Consider the following 14,310-nt stretch of genomic DNA (forward strand, 5'->3'; position numbering starts at 1 on the left):
ACCACCAAAGTACTGCTTGAGTTTTAAGGTGACTTTGTTTCCTTACTGCCTTCACAATTATAAAATATTCCCTCTCTATCTCCTCCTCCAAAAGAATAAAATAAAATTGAGGAACTGACCTATGGGTACAGGACTGATACATAGATGAAAATGACACAGAAAATAGATTGGGACGTGAATTAAGGTTTTTAAAATAACGGAACTATTTAATATACAAACACAGTTAAACCCTTGATGTATGGAGGGTTTCCTAACCAAAGTGCAAACCTTTATTAATTTACAACTAAAGTGTTAGTTTATTTACACTGTTGTTTCATTCTTACAAACAGGATTTGCATCAATTTGTAATGCTGGTTATGTTTTGCACACTTTGTCTTTAAATGTTCCCGTAAAGTTTCATTTTTTACGGGAAACAGCCATGACCCATTGAGAGGTTAAATATGAAAAAATAACATGCATTTTGCCTCTTCTATCTAAGTGCTGCTCCTTTCTGCTTCACTCTGCCATGGTCACCACCACAAAAGCAAGATATCAAGCAAAAAAGAAAAGAAAAAGCCCACACTTGATGGGTTGAACCATGGTTTGTCTGGTAGTTACTGGGCAAATTAGAGCAGTGAAACTGAATGCCTATGTTTGGAAGGGAGAACACAAATATTCATATCTGAGAAACAATCTAATTGTTTTTACACAGAACTCACTGTATCAATTCAGTTTACAAATAAATCCTAATACAAGCATATTAGCACTGCAGTTAATCTCTAAAGAGAAAAACAGTATTTACATTTAAGAAAAATATCCAATTTAAATGTTTAATATCCAAATTTTATTTTAAAACATCCATTTTGTTTATGCCCCATAATAAAGCTCTCAGCTCAGAAAGAGAGATTACCTTGCTTACCTATAGGAGTGTGCTGCCCCTTCACACAGACCCACAGTCATCTTCTGCCTCAGTGCTTACTATTGCTTTCTAACCTCTTTATTACATTTACACCCCACTTTTCAGTTAATATCAAAACCCAAAGCAGCTTACAATTAAAATGCACACAAAAGCTACAGCTGTTAAAAGGAATGTGAAGCCACAGAATCTTTAGGTTCAGGTAATTCCCTCCTGGAGGGTGAAAAAGGAGCTGCAGATGGACTTTGGCCATGCCCCATGTCACCTTTGTGTTTGTGGAGACTTGGCTACAATTGCCTTTCAACTGCTACCTGAGAGCTGCTAGGGCAGACCACTCTTCCAACTCATCTTTGATCTCTGAAGTCTCTGAATGAGTGGTAAGCTGGACTGCCCAAGGTCACTAGTGTATCTATCACCCAGAAGACAGACAGTACCAATTTCCAGGGGTGTCATATGCCTGCCTATTTCTATGGATGGTTGTCAGATATTGAGGCTGCCAAACAATATAAAACCACTCACACATCTCAAATGGTGGCAAGGGATGAAGATCTCTTCCTGCCCGGCAGTTCCTGCACCCTCAGTGGGCCTTGTCATATGAGCTCATAGCTGACTGTAAACTAGAGCACAACTGCAATTTAGAGAAACAAAATAAACAATTGGGAAAAATGCTTACCATTTACTTCATGAGGCATTTTCAAATCATCCCCAGATAATCTATCATGGGATATTGTTTCCAGTTCAAAGTTTTCAGGATGAATAGGGGCATCCAACTTCAGTAGTTGATCAAGGTCGTCATCTAAGTGATCCTCTTGGTGTGTAACTGATGAGCTTTTCTGGAGGGCTTCTGAAGACGATCCAAATCCATCTTTATTCGACAGCGGCAGGTGGCCAACAGAGTCTGCAGAAGAAGATGAGTTTGATGCAACTCTATTTTGCCCCATGGACTGCTGTAATGGAGCACTTTTCTTGGGGACTTCACTGCTTTTCAATTTAATTTGGGGGAGTATGGCAGGTGTTGCGTCCTAGGACCAGAAGGGAAAAGAAGTTGTGCAATGGCTAATGTTCATTAAAACAACACCTTGATCCCTGCACCGTATGCCAATTTTATTTCTGAACACAATTCAATGTGCTGGTAGACCCTTATACAACTAAAGGCTACCCTTTCCCATGCAACCTACCTGGGCCCTGCAGCTGGACCCTCCACCAAAAGATGTTCAGAGGGCAGCAATAGGAGACCACACTTTTATAGTGGCAGCTCCCAGATTATGGAATTCTCTCTCTCCAGGGAAGCTTGCCTGTCATTGATGTGACATCTTTCTGATACCAAGCAAAAATATTTTAATTTTCATGGGTATTTGGACAGTACTTATGGTCTGGATTTTACTAGCTATTTCTAGTATTCATTCTTCTGTTGGCTGAGGGTTGATATTCTTGTTTTTGATTATTTTAGATGGATACGTTCAGTACGTTTGTATTGTTTTATGAGTATTTTATTATTTTTTATGAGTATTTTATTATTAGTATTTTGCATTTTACTTTTATTGTAAACCACATTGGGACTCCTTTTAGTTGTGTGAAGTGATAAATAAATTTCATAAACTTCAACTAATAAACTTATTATTTAAATAAACGCCCATTGTCTATGAGATTTGTATGCTACCCCATGAAGTACTCTGGGCAACTAAGAATATATAAGTATAAAACAATTAAAATATAAAATAAAGCATACCTTCAAAAGCAACATAAATATGACAAGAAAACTAAACTCATCACAATCCAAATTGTCTAAGAGATTTGTATGCTACCCCATGAAGTACTCTGGGCAACTAAAAATATATAAGTATAAAACAATTAAAATATAAAATAAAGCATACCTTCAAAAGCAACATAAATATGACAAGAAAACTAAACTCATCACAATCCAAAATATAAAACACAGATTTAAAAACGGAGACAACCAGACTAAGCATTAGGTGAACAGATTTGTGTTCTTGACATCAAAAAGACCACAAGGGTTTTGCTAGGTGAATGTTTTTTAGCAAGTACCACTACTGAAAAGGCCTTCAACCTGTTGGTTAGCCACTTTACTTCATTTCACAGGGGCATTCAAAACAGGGCCTCCAAGAAGTACCTAAGTCTGGGTGGGAGGTGGTGGGTCTTTCAGGGAACCTGCTCCCAAAGCCATTTAGGCCTTAAAAGGTTAGGATTGTAAACTGAGCCTGGAAACTGACGCCTCTCTGTATATGTCTATATTCCCTGTCTTAAAGGCAAAATCCCGGATTTTCAGGAGAGTTCTTACTTCAGCAGTCATCCATGGTTTTCAGTTCCCATAGAGTCTAATGCATCTCTGCGATGTTACATTATCACTGCACACTTTAATATAGGAGAGTATAGCATCTGTGTATCTATGCAGATCTTGATATTCAAACACGCTCCAATCAGTGCTCTCAAAACAATCCTGGAGCTGACTAAGAGCACCCTCTGGCTAAATTCTAACTGTTTTTATAACTGACTGAATTCTTCTCCTGAGAGGGATGTACTTCGGACATAGAAAAACTGAAGAATCGTCAGATGAGCCTAAGTGGGGGAAGGGGATTGCCCTGTATGCCTGTTTCAAATTGGAATACGCGAGATCTAGAATATTCTGTCCTCTAGTGGGCAATTTCACAAACTGATCAAACTTAGGAAAAACCATCTTTAGGCAGGCTTGATTGAAGTCCCCTGCCACAAGGGCGTCCTCTGGGTGGATTTGCTGCTGCTCGGAGATGACGTCATATAGCTTAGAAAGTGCCGCACTGACATTAGCATCGGATCGGATATAAACAGCTATAATAATTATGACAGTTACTTCTCTAGGCAAATAAAATGGCCGACATGTAACTGCCATCAATTCTAGATCTGGGGAGCAATATGTGTAAGCTACTTTGCTGTTAACGCACCAACCATTGTGTAAGTAAATACAGACTCCTCCGCCCCTAGCTTTACCAGAATCACTGTTTCTATCAGAGCAATAAATTATTCGATTTATCAGCTCGACTGCCACATCTGGTACTGCTGAATGTAGGCAAGTTTCTGTAATAATTACCACACAGCTTTCACAAAGAAGCTTGTTTGCTGCCATCAGCAATTGTAATTCGTCAATTTTGTGGACGAGAGATCTGGTGTTGGTCAGGAAGACGCTTGGCAGTGCTGGTCTGGTGGGTCTTTTTCAAAGCCGGGTTAACAGACCAGCTCTGCAACCACGTTTTTGTTTTCGCTCTTTTCTCTTTCGCTTCTTTTGGCACCTCCCCCTCCCGTCGACAATCCATAGAGATCCTGGAGGTCTTACTATGCAGTTTGGTATACAGGGGGACCTTTGGAACTCTCTAGTTATCTCTATTTTTCTTGTGAGCCCAATGTTTACCAGTTTTGTGCATGAGTAGGTGAGGTATTGGGAGCTCGGAGCTGCTGCGTATGAACGCGCCGCCATCTTGGAACTCAGATGACCAGATAACCAGGGTGGCATATTCAGTTGTGTAGCAAAAAGTAAAAGGAAGAAGACGTAAAGCTTTGCCACTTACAGTTCATTGATCTGCTGCAAGGGAATCTGTTACTTCATAACTGGACAAAACGTCCCATAATGGTGTATTAATACACCAGCCGTAGCACCACTGTAGGACAAGAATGACACCCCCAGTTTTGCCATTTTTATTTTAAGAATGCATTTTCTTTGCAAAATAGTTGCGGGTTTCTCTGCTACGTTCACTGAATGACTTTGAGTTAGATCAAGAAGTGAGCAATGTCAGCGTCTGAGTCACTTTAAGCAGTCCCAAAGGAGAGCAAAACTGTTTTTAGAAGTTATGCAGCTTTGCCTTTCTAGTGCAGATTGATTTTTCTAGCTTTTGATAAACTGTAATCTTAGCTAACAGCCATGCTTGACTCACAAGTCTCACTGGCTCTGTTCCCTCCACCTGAATATTTTTATTTTTGCCAGCAGAACATGCTTTGTTGTCTTGTTGCTACCTAGAGCTCTAAACCCTGGGCAAAAACAACTACTTTAAATACATGCCTGATTGGCAGCTTCCATGCTGAACTAGGTATCTGCACAAGGAATTCTACACTTATCAGTAGAAATTACAATAAATAAATAGATCATACATTTCCTGTTTTCTGAAAAATGCTGCTTAGGAAAAAGGCGGTGAAAAATCTGGAACAACAAAATTAGAACAAGCAACTCTTTGGGGATGTTGGTCTTGACCGAGATGCACTTGGCATGTGGAAAACACTTTGCTTAAAAGGAGCAATGAAGCATAAGAAGTGCTGATGGCTTATTCCTCCATCTAATAGTCTTCCTTTTCAGATTCAAGGCAATATGTGCATATTATAACACATGACAAATTACATTAAAAGTACATAAGGCTACTTAAGCTTAAAGCGAGGCTCAAGATATTTATGAGCAGCTTTTGTGTTACCTGCACCAGCTCCTTAGCCACATTCAGTTTGAGATGCAGAGGCAGCTCTTCAAGTGCCTGGACCAAAGACTGGCAGTCAACATACAACCCAGACAACTGAAAAAAACAGTAGAACATGAGATTAAATGGGCATTAATGATGGTCTCCTAAATACCTTACACACAAAAGCAGGTCCATCTGTCATCTTTTTCCACCACTGAAATGAACTGGGCAGCACAAGAACTACATATACAGATGGAAGCATTAACCATGAACCATCTATATGGAAGAACCAGGGTTGGCCTTTATGAATCATTTTGAAGGATCAATTACTATTCTTAAAATGTTCTGAAACAGGAATTAAGGGGGATATTCAACTAAATAATTGGGCAAGCAGAATGGCACTTAATCTGTTTTGGGGTTCTCCCAAACCTCCAAAGATTTGGGAATGGTGTGGGGTGCGTAAGGTAGGGGTGGAGTTGTGCAAGTTGAATACTGCCCTAAGGGCTTCAATAAAGCAGCTTCACTGGTGCAACAGACCTCTGAGCATACAATGGACCTTCCTGCTGTCTTCCCTGCTCCCATGTACATCTTCATAATAATCTCTGGAGGGTGGGGGACCCTCCGGAGCAGATTTTCAAGCATACAGGAGAGGAAACAGATGCCCTGTGGCATAAGCAGAACTCTGCTTGTGTAGCTTTGGTTACAACCTTAAACAATTAACTTAATGAAACAAATGAGTTTATGGGAATTAAACAAGCTGCCACAGAAGGCAAGGCAAATTGATGGATGAGAGCTTTTCTTTCATTTAGAAGAAATCCCTGAGCCATGTCAGCACCCATGATGATGTTTCTCTAATGAATCACCTTCTGTAAAGCTTCATACAGTTCTATGTCTGCAGGTGAAAAGTTTAAATGAAACGCTAACCAGGTCTACCCAGAAGCAGGTCCTACTGAAGCTTATCCATAGATATTTTAGGTCAGGACTTCAGGATTACTTGCTGTCATCAGCACTAATTAGATGTTTGCAGTAACCTTAAGCAGAAAAATAGTGCAGAGATATTTAGCTTACTTCAAACATATTCTAAATTGAGAGATTAGCTTCTGAAAGGAATAAATTAGAATGCCTACTTCTCATTCAAACAACATGTCAAAAGTCTGTGACAAAAGGTGTTTGATTGATATGCAGATGTATATGATAAGCATAAAATATTAATCATTTGACTCAAACTGGGTTGAAGTTCATTCATGACTTGATTGATTAATTTTGAAAATATCTAAGACACAAAGACTTCAAAACAGACTTTATGAAAACGCAGTAAATGATGAAAGTATAGGGAATTCTCAGAAGAGGTGCTGCAGACAAATCCTTCAATATCCTAAGTGCAAATTCTTTTTCAAAATAAAGCTGGAATTAGATATTATGACAGATGTGAGACTGCCTTTGAAAATCACAGCCAAACATTACTTCCCTCCAGTAAAGTCTAGGGGTACAAAACATGCGATGTCACTCTACTGCATCACTGGGTCCATGGGGTGGGGGAGCAGGGACAACAATGTTGTGTCATACATTTTGTATCACTAAGCATCGCCAGGGAGAGAAGGAAAACAAAACACGTTCAATCTCTTTTGAGGAGCAGTTCTACATCTACCGTAATTCCAGCCTAGGCTGTTGCTTAATACAACAGAAATAGTGTAGATAGCAGAGAGCAAGCCTGAACATTCATTGGACTAGTTTACTACCAGCTTGCAAGAGAACAAAGTCTGTGGGTGACAAGCTGAAGGAGGAAAGAATACGTTTACTTTCCCTGCCATCAGACTATAATCCACTCACTTCACATGCTACAATACACTCTGTTCCACTTGTCTCCAAGTAAAGCATTAAAAATCTCTTACTGTAGTAACCCCCTATCCCTGGTAATAGTACAACTTGTTGAAGGCAGTAGATGTTTCTTCCTCTTCCTACAGATTTGTAGGAACTGAAGTTCTTTCATTATCAAGTATAGGCAGAGCATTTTCTAAAATGCTTATTCAACTGCATTTGTGCTCAACTTTCAAGTTCTGCTCTGTATCTCCCCCACCCGCCACCCCAGCCTGAATATTCCTCTCTTCATACACTTTCCCCCCCTTTTAATCTTAAATGTCATTCACAGACAGGGCAAATCTCACTTTCCTTTGGTGATCCATATTAGCACACTGAGCTCTTTTTTGTATGCACTGCTAAGCCAAACCATAATTTAGCATGAAGGAGCAAACATGCAGGGGCCTAGCAAGACCGTGGCTGAGTTAAATCATATTTTGGTTTAGCATATTGTCTGAACCCAGGCAAATCACAAGCTGTAAACAACAGGACAAACCTCAGTTATACTTAAATCATAATGCTGCATAGTAGGATTATAGAGTTGAAAGAAACTTAAGAGATCAACTGGACTCCTTGCTCAATACAGGATGTAATTACAGCATTGTCAGCCACTGGATCCCCCACCCCACCCCCTGCTTAAATACCTACAGCAAAAGACAGTTTGCCAGTTCTTGAGGCTGTCCAATAGCTCTTACTGTTAGGAAGTTTCCCTGAACGTTTTGCCAAAATCTGCTTCCTTGCAACATTTCCCGTTAGTTCTAGTCCTGCCCTCTACAGCAACAGAAAACAAGTTTTATATCTTATAATTATCAACTAGACCAGCTAGAGTATGCAAATTGAGAAGCCCAATGGAGCTAATATCTCTGCAGACCTCATGGTGTCATCCTGCTTCCCATCCATCAAAATAATGGGGATTATCTGGCCCAGTCACTTGGGAAGAAAAGGGACACCCAAAATAGTTGTTTGGCGTTCATCCCCCTGTGATTCCCTCAAATCCATTCTCTTGGGAGTGCTGCTGAATCTTACTACACCCAGAAGGCCAAAATCTCCTTTTATTACTTTATTATGAGAAAGCTGCAGCCCTTCATATGTTATCAAGGCCTAATGCCTAATATTCAGGTCTTTGAAGATGGACTATTGCAATGTGGTCCACCTAGGTGACAATAATAATAATATAATTTCTTATTTATACCCCACCCATCTGGCTGGGTTTCCCCAGCCACTCTGGGCGGCTTCCAACAGAACACTAATACAAGAACCTATTAAACATTAAAAGCTTCCCTAAACAGGGCTGCCTTCAGATGTCTTCTAATACTTTGGTAGTTATTTTTCTCTTTGACATCTGGTGGGAGGGCATTCCACAGGGCGGGTGCCACTACCGAGAAGGCCCTCTGCCTGGTTCCCTGTAACTTGGCTTCTCGTAGAGAGGGAACTGCCAGAAGGCCCTTGGTGCTGGACCTCAGTGTCTGGGCAGAATGATGGAGGTGGAGACGCTCCTTCAGGTATACTGGACCAAGGCCGTTTAGGGCTTTAAAGGTCAGCACCAACACTTTGAATTGTGCTCAGAAACGTACAGGGAGCCAGTGTAGGTCTTTCAAAACCGGTGTTATATGGTCTCGGCGGCCGCTCCCAGTCACCAGTCTAGCTGCCGCATTCTGGATTAGTTGTAGTTTCCGGGTCACCTTCAAAGGTAGCCCCACATAGAGCGCATTGCAGTAGTCCAAGCAAGAGATAACTAGAGCATGCACCACTCTGGCGAGACAGTCTGCGGGCAGGTAGGGTCTCAGCCTGCATACCAGATGGAGCTGATAAACAGCTGCCCTGGACACAGAATTGACCTGCGCTTCCATGGACAGCTGTGATTCCAGAATGACTCCCAGGCTGCGCACCTGGTCCTTCAGGGGCACAGTTACTCCATTCAGGACCAGGGAGTCCTCCACACCCGCCCGCCTCCTGTCCCCCCAAAACAGTACTTCTGTCTTGTCAGGATTCAACCTCAATCTGTTAGCCGCCAGTCATCCTCCAACCGCCTCCAGACCTTCACGGCCTTCACTGGTTCTGACAACCTTGTGACTACCCAGCTGACACAGCACACCACAACAGCCCCCCTTCTGAAATCATATTATGCATGTTCTCCAGTAAACTAGAGTTCCATGTACATTTCAGAGAACTTTAAGTCCTAAATACCCTCTGCGTGTTTCCCATTCCATCATGGTTGAGCTTATACAATGACCTCTCTTCCCATCTTGTGCACAGTCAAACAGCAACAGATCGCAGAGAGGCACTAGCATTGGGGCTGCCTTACATGTTCACCAAGATATTTTCTAGAACAGGAATATTTATCTAGGTTGACATGAGAAGATTAAGCATGTGTGGCTAATTCTACTCTGTTTTGCCTAATAGCTTTCTACAGGGTCTTTTATTCTCCAAGTTTTAATAAAATCTGGCATTTATATAGACCACTTCCAATGTTCAAGGCACTTTACATTTATTACCTCCGTAATCCTCAAAGCAAGCCAGCAATATAATTTCTGAATTAGAAAAGGTGGGTGGGGTGGCTGAGGCAATATTGGGAGAGAACAGAGTTTGTACGGAGGTGAGGTTTGAATCAGGCACTTCCTGACTCTGCTCACAAGCTTAACCACAACGCTACACCAGCTTTACTGGCTGCGCATAAATCATCATCTGCCCTGCAGAAATTGAAATAAACTGCACACAGCAATCTTTTCAAGAACAGATTGTTCTCCATTACCTGTTTCGGACAAAGGTTTTCTGCAATCCACTCCTTTTCTTCAGCAAATCTGAACTGGGTAAAAGAATCCCCTAGAAATAAAGTGGCACATGTGTCAATAAATTTGCCAAATAAACAGCAAAACCGATTAAAGTTCCATGAATGAAAAATCAAGAATTCTCATATTTTAACAGTATATCAATATAGAAAGCTCAAGCAAGCCAACACCCTAGAACAATAAAAAAGCCCCAAACAATCACACAAATATCCTTTGTTATCGCCAAAACAATGCAGGAGCTACATGGTGATTATAAATGTGGTGGTGGGGAGAATACAAGGAGTGCCTGGGAATAAGGACTAGTCAGAGATAATAAGATTCAGACTCACAACCTTCTATTTTGCCTCAGGTTCCCTCCCAGCCTCTATCCCCCCATATCCTGTGTGTGTCTGTGCAGATGTATGTGCAAGATAACCCTATTGAATAGAAATGCACTAAATACAACCTATTGTAACTGGCACTCAATTCCCACAAACACTTAAGACACATGCTCGTTTTTCCAAAGGCACCACACAGAGTGAATGTTAAAACCATTTTCCATTAAGGCTACAATATTGTAATACAATATTATAGGTTTTGCATTTAAAAACAGCACTTCAGTTCAGTTTGTATGAAATAAGAGGTGACAGGACTGTTAAAGCTAGAATCTGATTTTACTTCAACATTTTATTTCTTTCAGCATTTTACATACTGCATTACACCTTCATCTTCCAAAATGTGTTTAGCTGCCGAGTATGAGCAGACCTAGAAGGTCTATGAAAGTCAATGGCCAACTTTTGTAAATAGAAACATTACCTGCAAGCCACTAAAATACTCAAGTGGCTGATAGAAGAGTTAGGATCACAGTATGTTAAATTACAAAAATGCTATTGTAGTTCAGTCAAGCCTGTATCTGAACTGGCCAATCTATCACCATTTCTAAGCAGCATGCTGGAATAGCCCTGACGTCTTCAGCGTTTTGTCTCGCTGTCTTGTCTGGTGGAAAAAAACAACACACACACACACACACACACACACACACACGTAGGGAGTGGTTTGTGCGGCCGTGGATTTTTGAGAAACCCCAAAACATTGTGGGTTTTTTAATGGATAGTGTAATTTGTGAGTTAAGGCCTTTCATGCCAATAACTGGGTGAAGTCATGTTTCTGTCTGCCATCTTAGTTAAAAATGGTACCTGGTGTCCAAACAGTGACAAAGCTCATCACTGCCCCTCAGGAACCCTTGTGCTGGGTTTGGTGATAATACCTCAAGAGGCAACCAAACCTATACAAAAATAACAGGTGCAGTCACACCAAAGTCACATTTTGATCCACCATATTGATTCAAAATGGCACCTGGCACCCAAGTGCTGACATAGACCCCCCACCATCTCAGGAGCCCTTGTGCTGAGTTTGGCAAGGATATCTCAAGAGGCGTCTGAACCTATAGAGAACAAACTGACAGACTTTCCAAAATATATAGTGTATATATAAAAGTATTATATTGTATAATTGAGAACTTCTCTACTTACTAGAGCAAATATATTTGCCTCCAAACTACTGACAGTTTGTTCCTTTAGCCAGTTAGGCACAATGAGACTGAAATGAACAGAGTAAATTATGCCAGACCCTATGATAAAGCCTTCTAAATAAAGAAATATTAGTGTCCTCAAACCACTTGATCCACAATGATACCAGTAAAGTCGGTGGGGAATTATTCTAAGCAGGCTGTAGAAAAAACCACAGAGCAAGTTTCTCAAATAAAATAAAAAATAACTACAATTCACAGAAGCACATTTAATGCAAATTAGGTTAATGAGAATGTTGGTCCAACCAATTATCTTTTTAAAATTATCTTAGTCTGAAAAGAATGTCCTTTTACATCATGAATACTAATAAACCATCAGGCAATGCCTGAGAATGCTTCCAAATTTAAAAACTGACAGATCATAATTCCAAGCAAAAGTAACTGGAAAAACAAAATGGTTTAAATGCACTTCAATTAAATGTTTGTAAACACAACGTTTTCCTTTGCTCTCTGAAGTAAAATGCAATAGCTGTTGAAAACGCAAGGCTAATATAACAGGGAAAGAGAAGCTACGTTTCCCAAAACCACAAGAGATGCATTTCACTCCAACTATCGAACTGAATATATATTTTCAAAAGTGGCTTGTCTGGCCATTTGTCTACTTGTCCTTTATAGTTTCGGGTGCTGCTTGAGATACCATCACCAATCTTGGCACGAGGGCTCCCCAGGTGGGCGGCCGACTTGGTTGTCATTTGGACACAGGTGTCATTTTGAATTGATATGGTAGACTAAAACATCACCTTGGCATGACTCTGTCCATTTTTGTACATAGTTTCAGCCACTTCGCAAGGTTTTAGTGCCAAACTGCATAAGGGTTTCCGAGGTAGAGGCTGCAGACTTCTTCACTGTTTGCATGCCAGGTGCCACTTTGAAACAAGGTAACGGACCAAAACATCATTTTGGCATGTCTTCATAGACTTTTTGGAATAGATTCGGTCGCCCTTGCAATATCGCCAAACTCAGAATTGTTGTTGTTGTTGTTGTTGTTTAGTCGTTTAGTCATGTCCGACTCTTCGTGACCCCATGGACCAGAGCACGCCAGGCACTTCCGTCTCCCACTGCCTCCTGCAGTTTGGTCAAACTCATGCTGGAGTTCCCAAACTGGGGATCTTCATTTATGATTGAATACCAGGCACCATTGTGAATCAAGATGGAGGACCAAAATGTGACTTTAGTGTGATTTTCCCAATTATTTGGCATGTTGGGTCCAAGTTCACAAATTACACTCTCTATTAAAAAACAAACCAACAAACCCCAATAAATTTTTTATTCCAAAAATCCCAAGCACTGCTAGGCGCTCCCCACTACTAGTAACATTAATAATGTGTATCCCATCTCACTCTTGCTTCTAGGAACACAGGGGTTCCTAGCAACCTAGCAAGCATGGAGCAACCAGATTTCCCTGTTTTATCCCGACAACAACTCTGTGAAGCAGGTTTGCCTGAGTGTGTGAGTGGCTGGCCAAAAGTAACTTGAGTTTCACGGCTGGATTTAAGTCCAGGTCTCTTTTTCCAAACTCTCTAACCAACTCAGTATTCAACAAGTTGCTTTGTATGCTTATTTGTTAATGTTACCATGCCATTCCCCAGTGCAACATGTGTGCTAGAGCAATGTTATTTTCATTAATGATACAAAGCTATTAAGATACATATTCACAATACAGTTGGTTAGAGGTCAAATAATACAGCAGGATAGAATTTAAACAGTCACTTGCAGGAGCTGAAGCAATAGTGAAAATTGGACTGTTCAACAGCTGTTAAGAGGAAGAAAGGGAAGCTACTGCAGTAAGCGTTCGAGAGAGACCTCCCAAGTGTTGTTCAAGATGGGAATGCAGACTGAAATATATCTTGTCAAGAGAAAGTGGTACTTGCCCAGGAAACTTCATTCCACTCAATTCAGAAAAATCATCAGATGTGGGAGTAACTAGTGGCACACAGTGGACAGCCTGGTGTTTATGAATTATGAAAACTAGTGGAGATTTTCCAGCTGTGTTTTGCCCCACGTGCTCTTTAGACTTTCCTTTTAGAGAGAAAGAACTTTTTTAAAAGGCTAGCTGCAGGACATGGGAGAGTGAGAGGGTTGTTCAGATCTCAGCTGGGATTAATGTTTTAAGATCCCTTAACACGGCTGCTAGTCACACAATGAATCTAAAATAATTTGACCCTAGGAGTAAATGGGTTTCCTTTATAGGTTCGCCAAGTCTCTCAGCGAAAACAAAAATCAAATGAAAAAACATGACTCAGCTGAGCTTTAGTAAGTTGCGCAAGCATCAAGAAGGCAGTTGCCTCTACTTTTCCCTTGCTAGTTAACAGTATCACAAAAAAAGACAATATTTACATATATCATCTTGATTAAATGACTCAGTTTTATACCTCTTAGACATGTAGTGAATGTGTTTATCATCCATACTATACAGAACAAAACAAACATCTTTGAAAATTCTCCCCCTCAAACCACCTGGCATGCAATATTCATAAGACATAGATGATCATCCAGATGGCAAGACAGTTTTTCAGTATAGCATTTGTTGTCCTTATTGTTTCTGGGAGGGAAATACACAGGAATTTAAGTATGTAGACACAGATTTCCCAAGCGGGTAGATTTTAAATGTTAGCTACATTTTTACTTATCTGCCACAAAAATTACTAAGAGAGATGCTTTTGTCTCCCCCTGTACACAGTGAGATTAGGAGGTCTCAAATTGGTTTGCTGACTCTCACCACCATAATGATTGGGAGCTTGCTAGTTTTACTTATTTTATTGTTTCATT

The 14,310-nt window shown here is 40.5% G+C and overlaps 1 protein-coding gene across 4 annotated transcripts in view; it reads right to left on the minus strand.

Moving 5' to 3' along the window:
* The window catches only part of AVEN (apoptosis and caspase activation inhibitor), a 104,459-nt gene that overhangs the window by 811 nt on the left and 89,338 nt on the right, over window positions 1–14,310 (minus strand). For all 4 annotated transcript variants that reach the window (XM_083745228.1, XM_083745230.1, XM_083745231.1 and 1 more), the window contains 3 exons: window positions 9,938–10,008; window positions 5,347–5,442; window positions 1,569–1,917 (listed from right to left, as the gene is read on the minus strand). In XM_083745228.1, the coding sequence (XP_083601354.1) occupies window positions 1,569–1,917; window positions 5,347–5,442; window positions 9,938–10,008 (516 nt within the window). The remainder of the gene's footprint in view (window positions 1–1,568; window positions 1,918–5,346; window positions 5,443–9,937; window positions 10,009–14,310) is intronic.

Source organism: Podarcis gaigeae, assembly GCF_964106915.1.
Source record: "Podarcis gaigeae genome assembly, chromosome: 1".
NCBI classification, from domain to species: Eukaryota; Metazoa; Chordata; class Lepidosauria; order Squamata; family Lacertidae; genus Podarcis; species Podarcis gaigeae.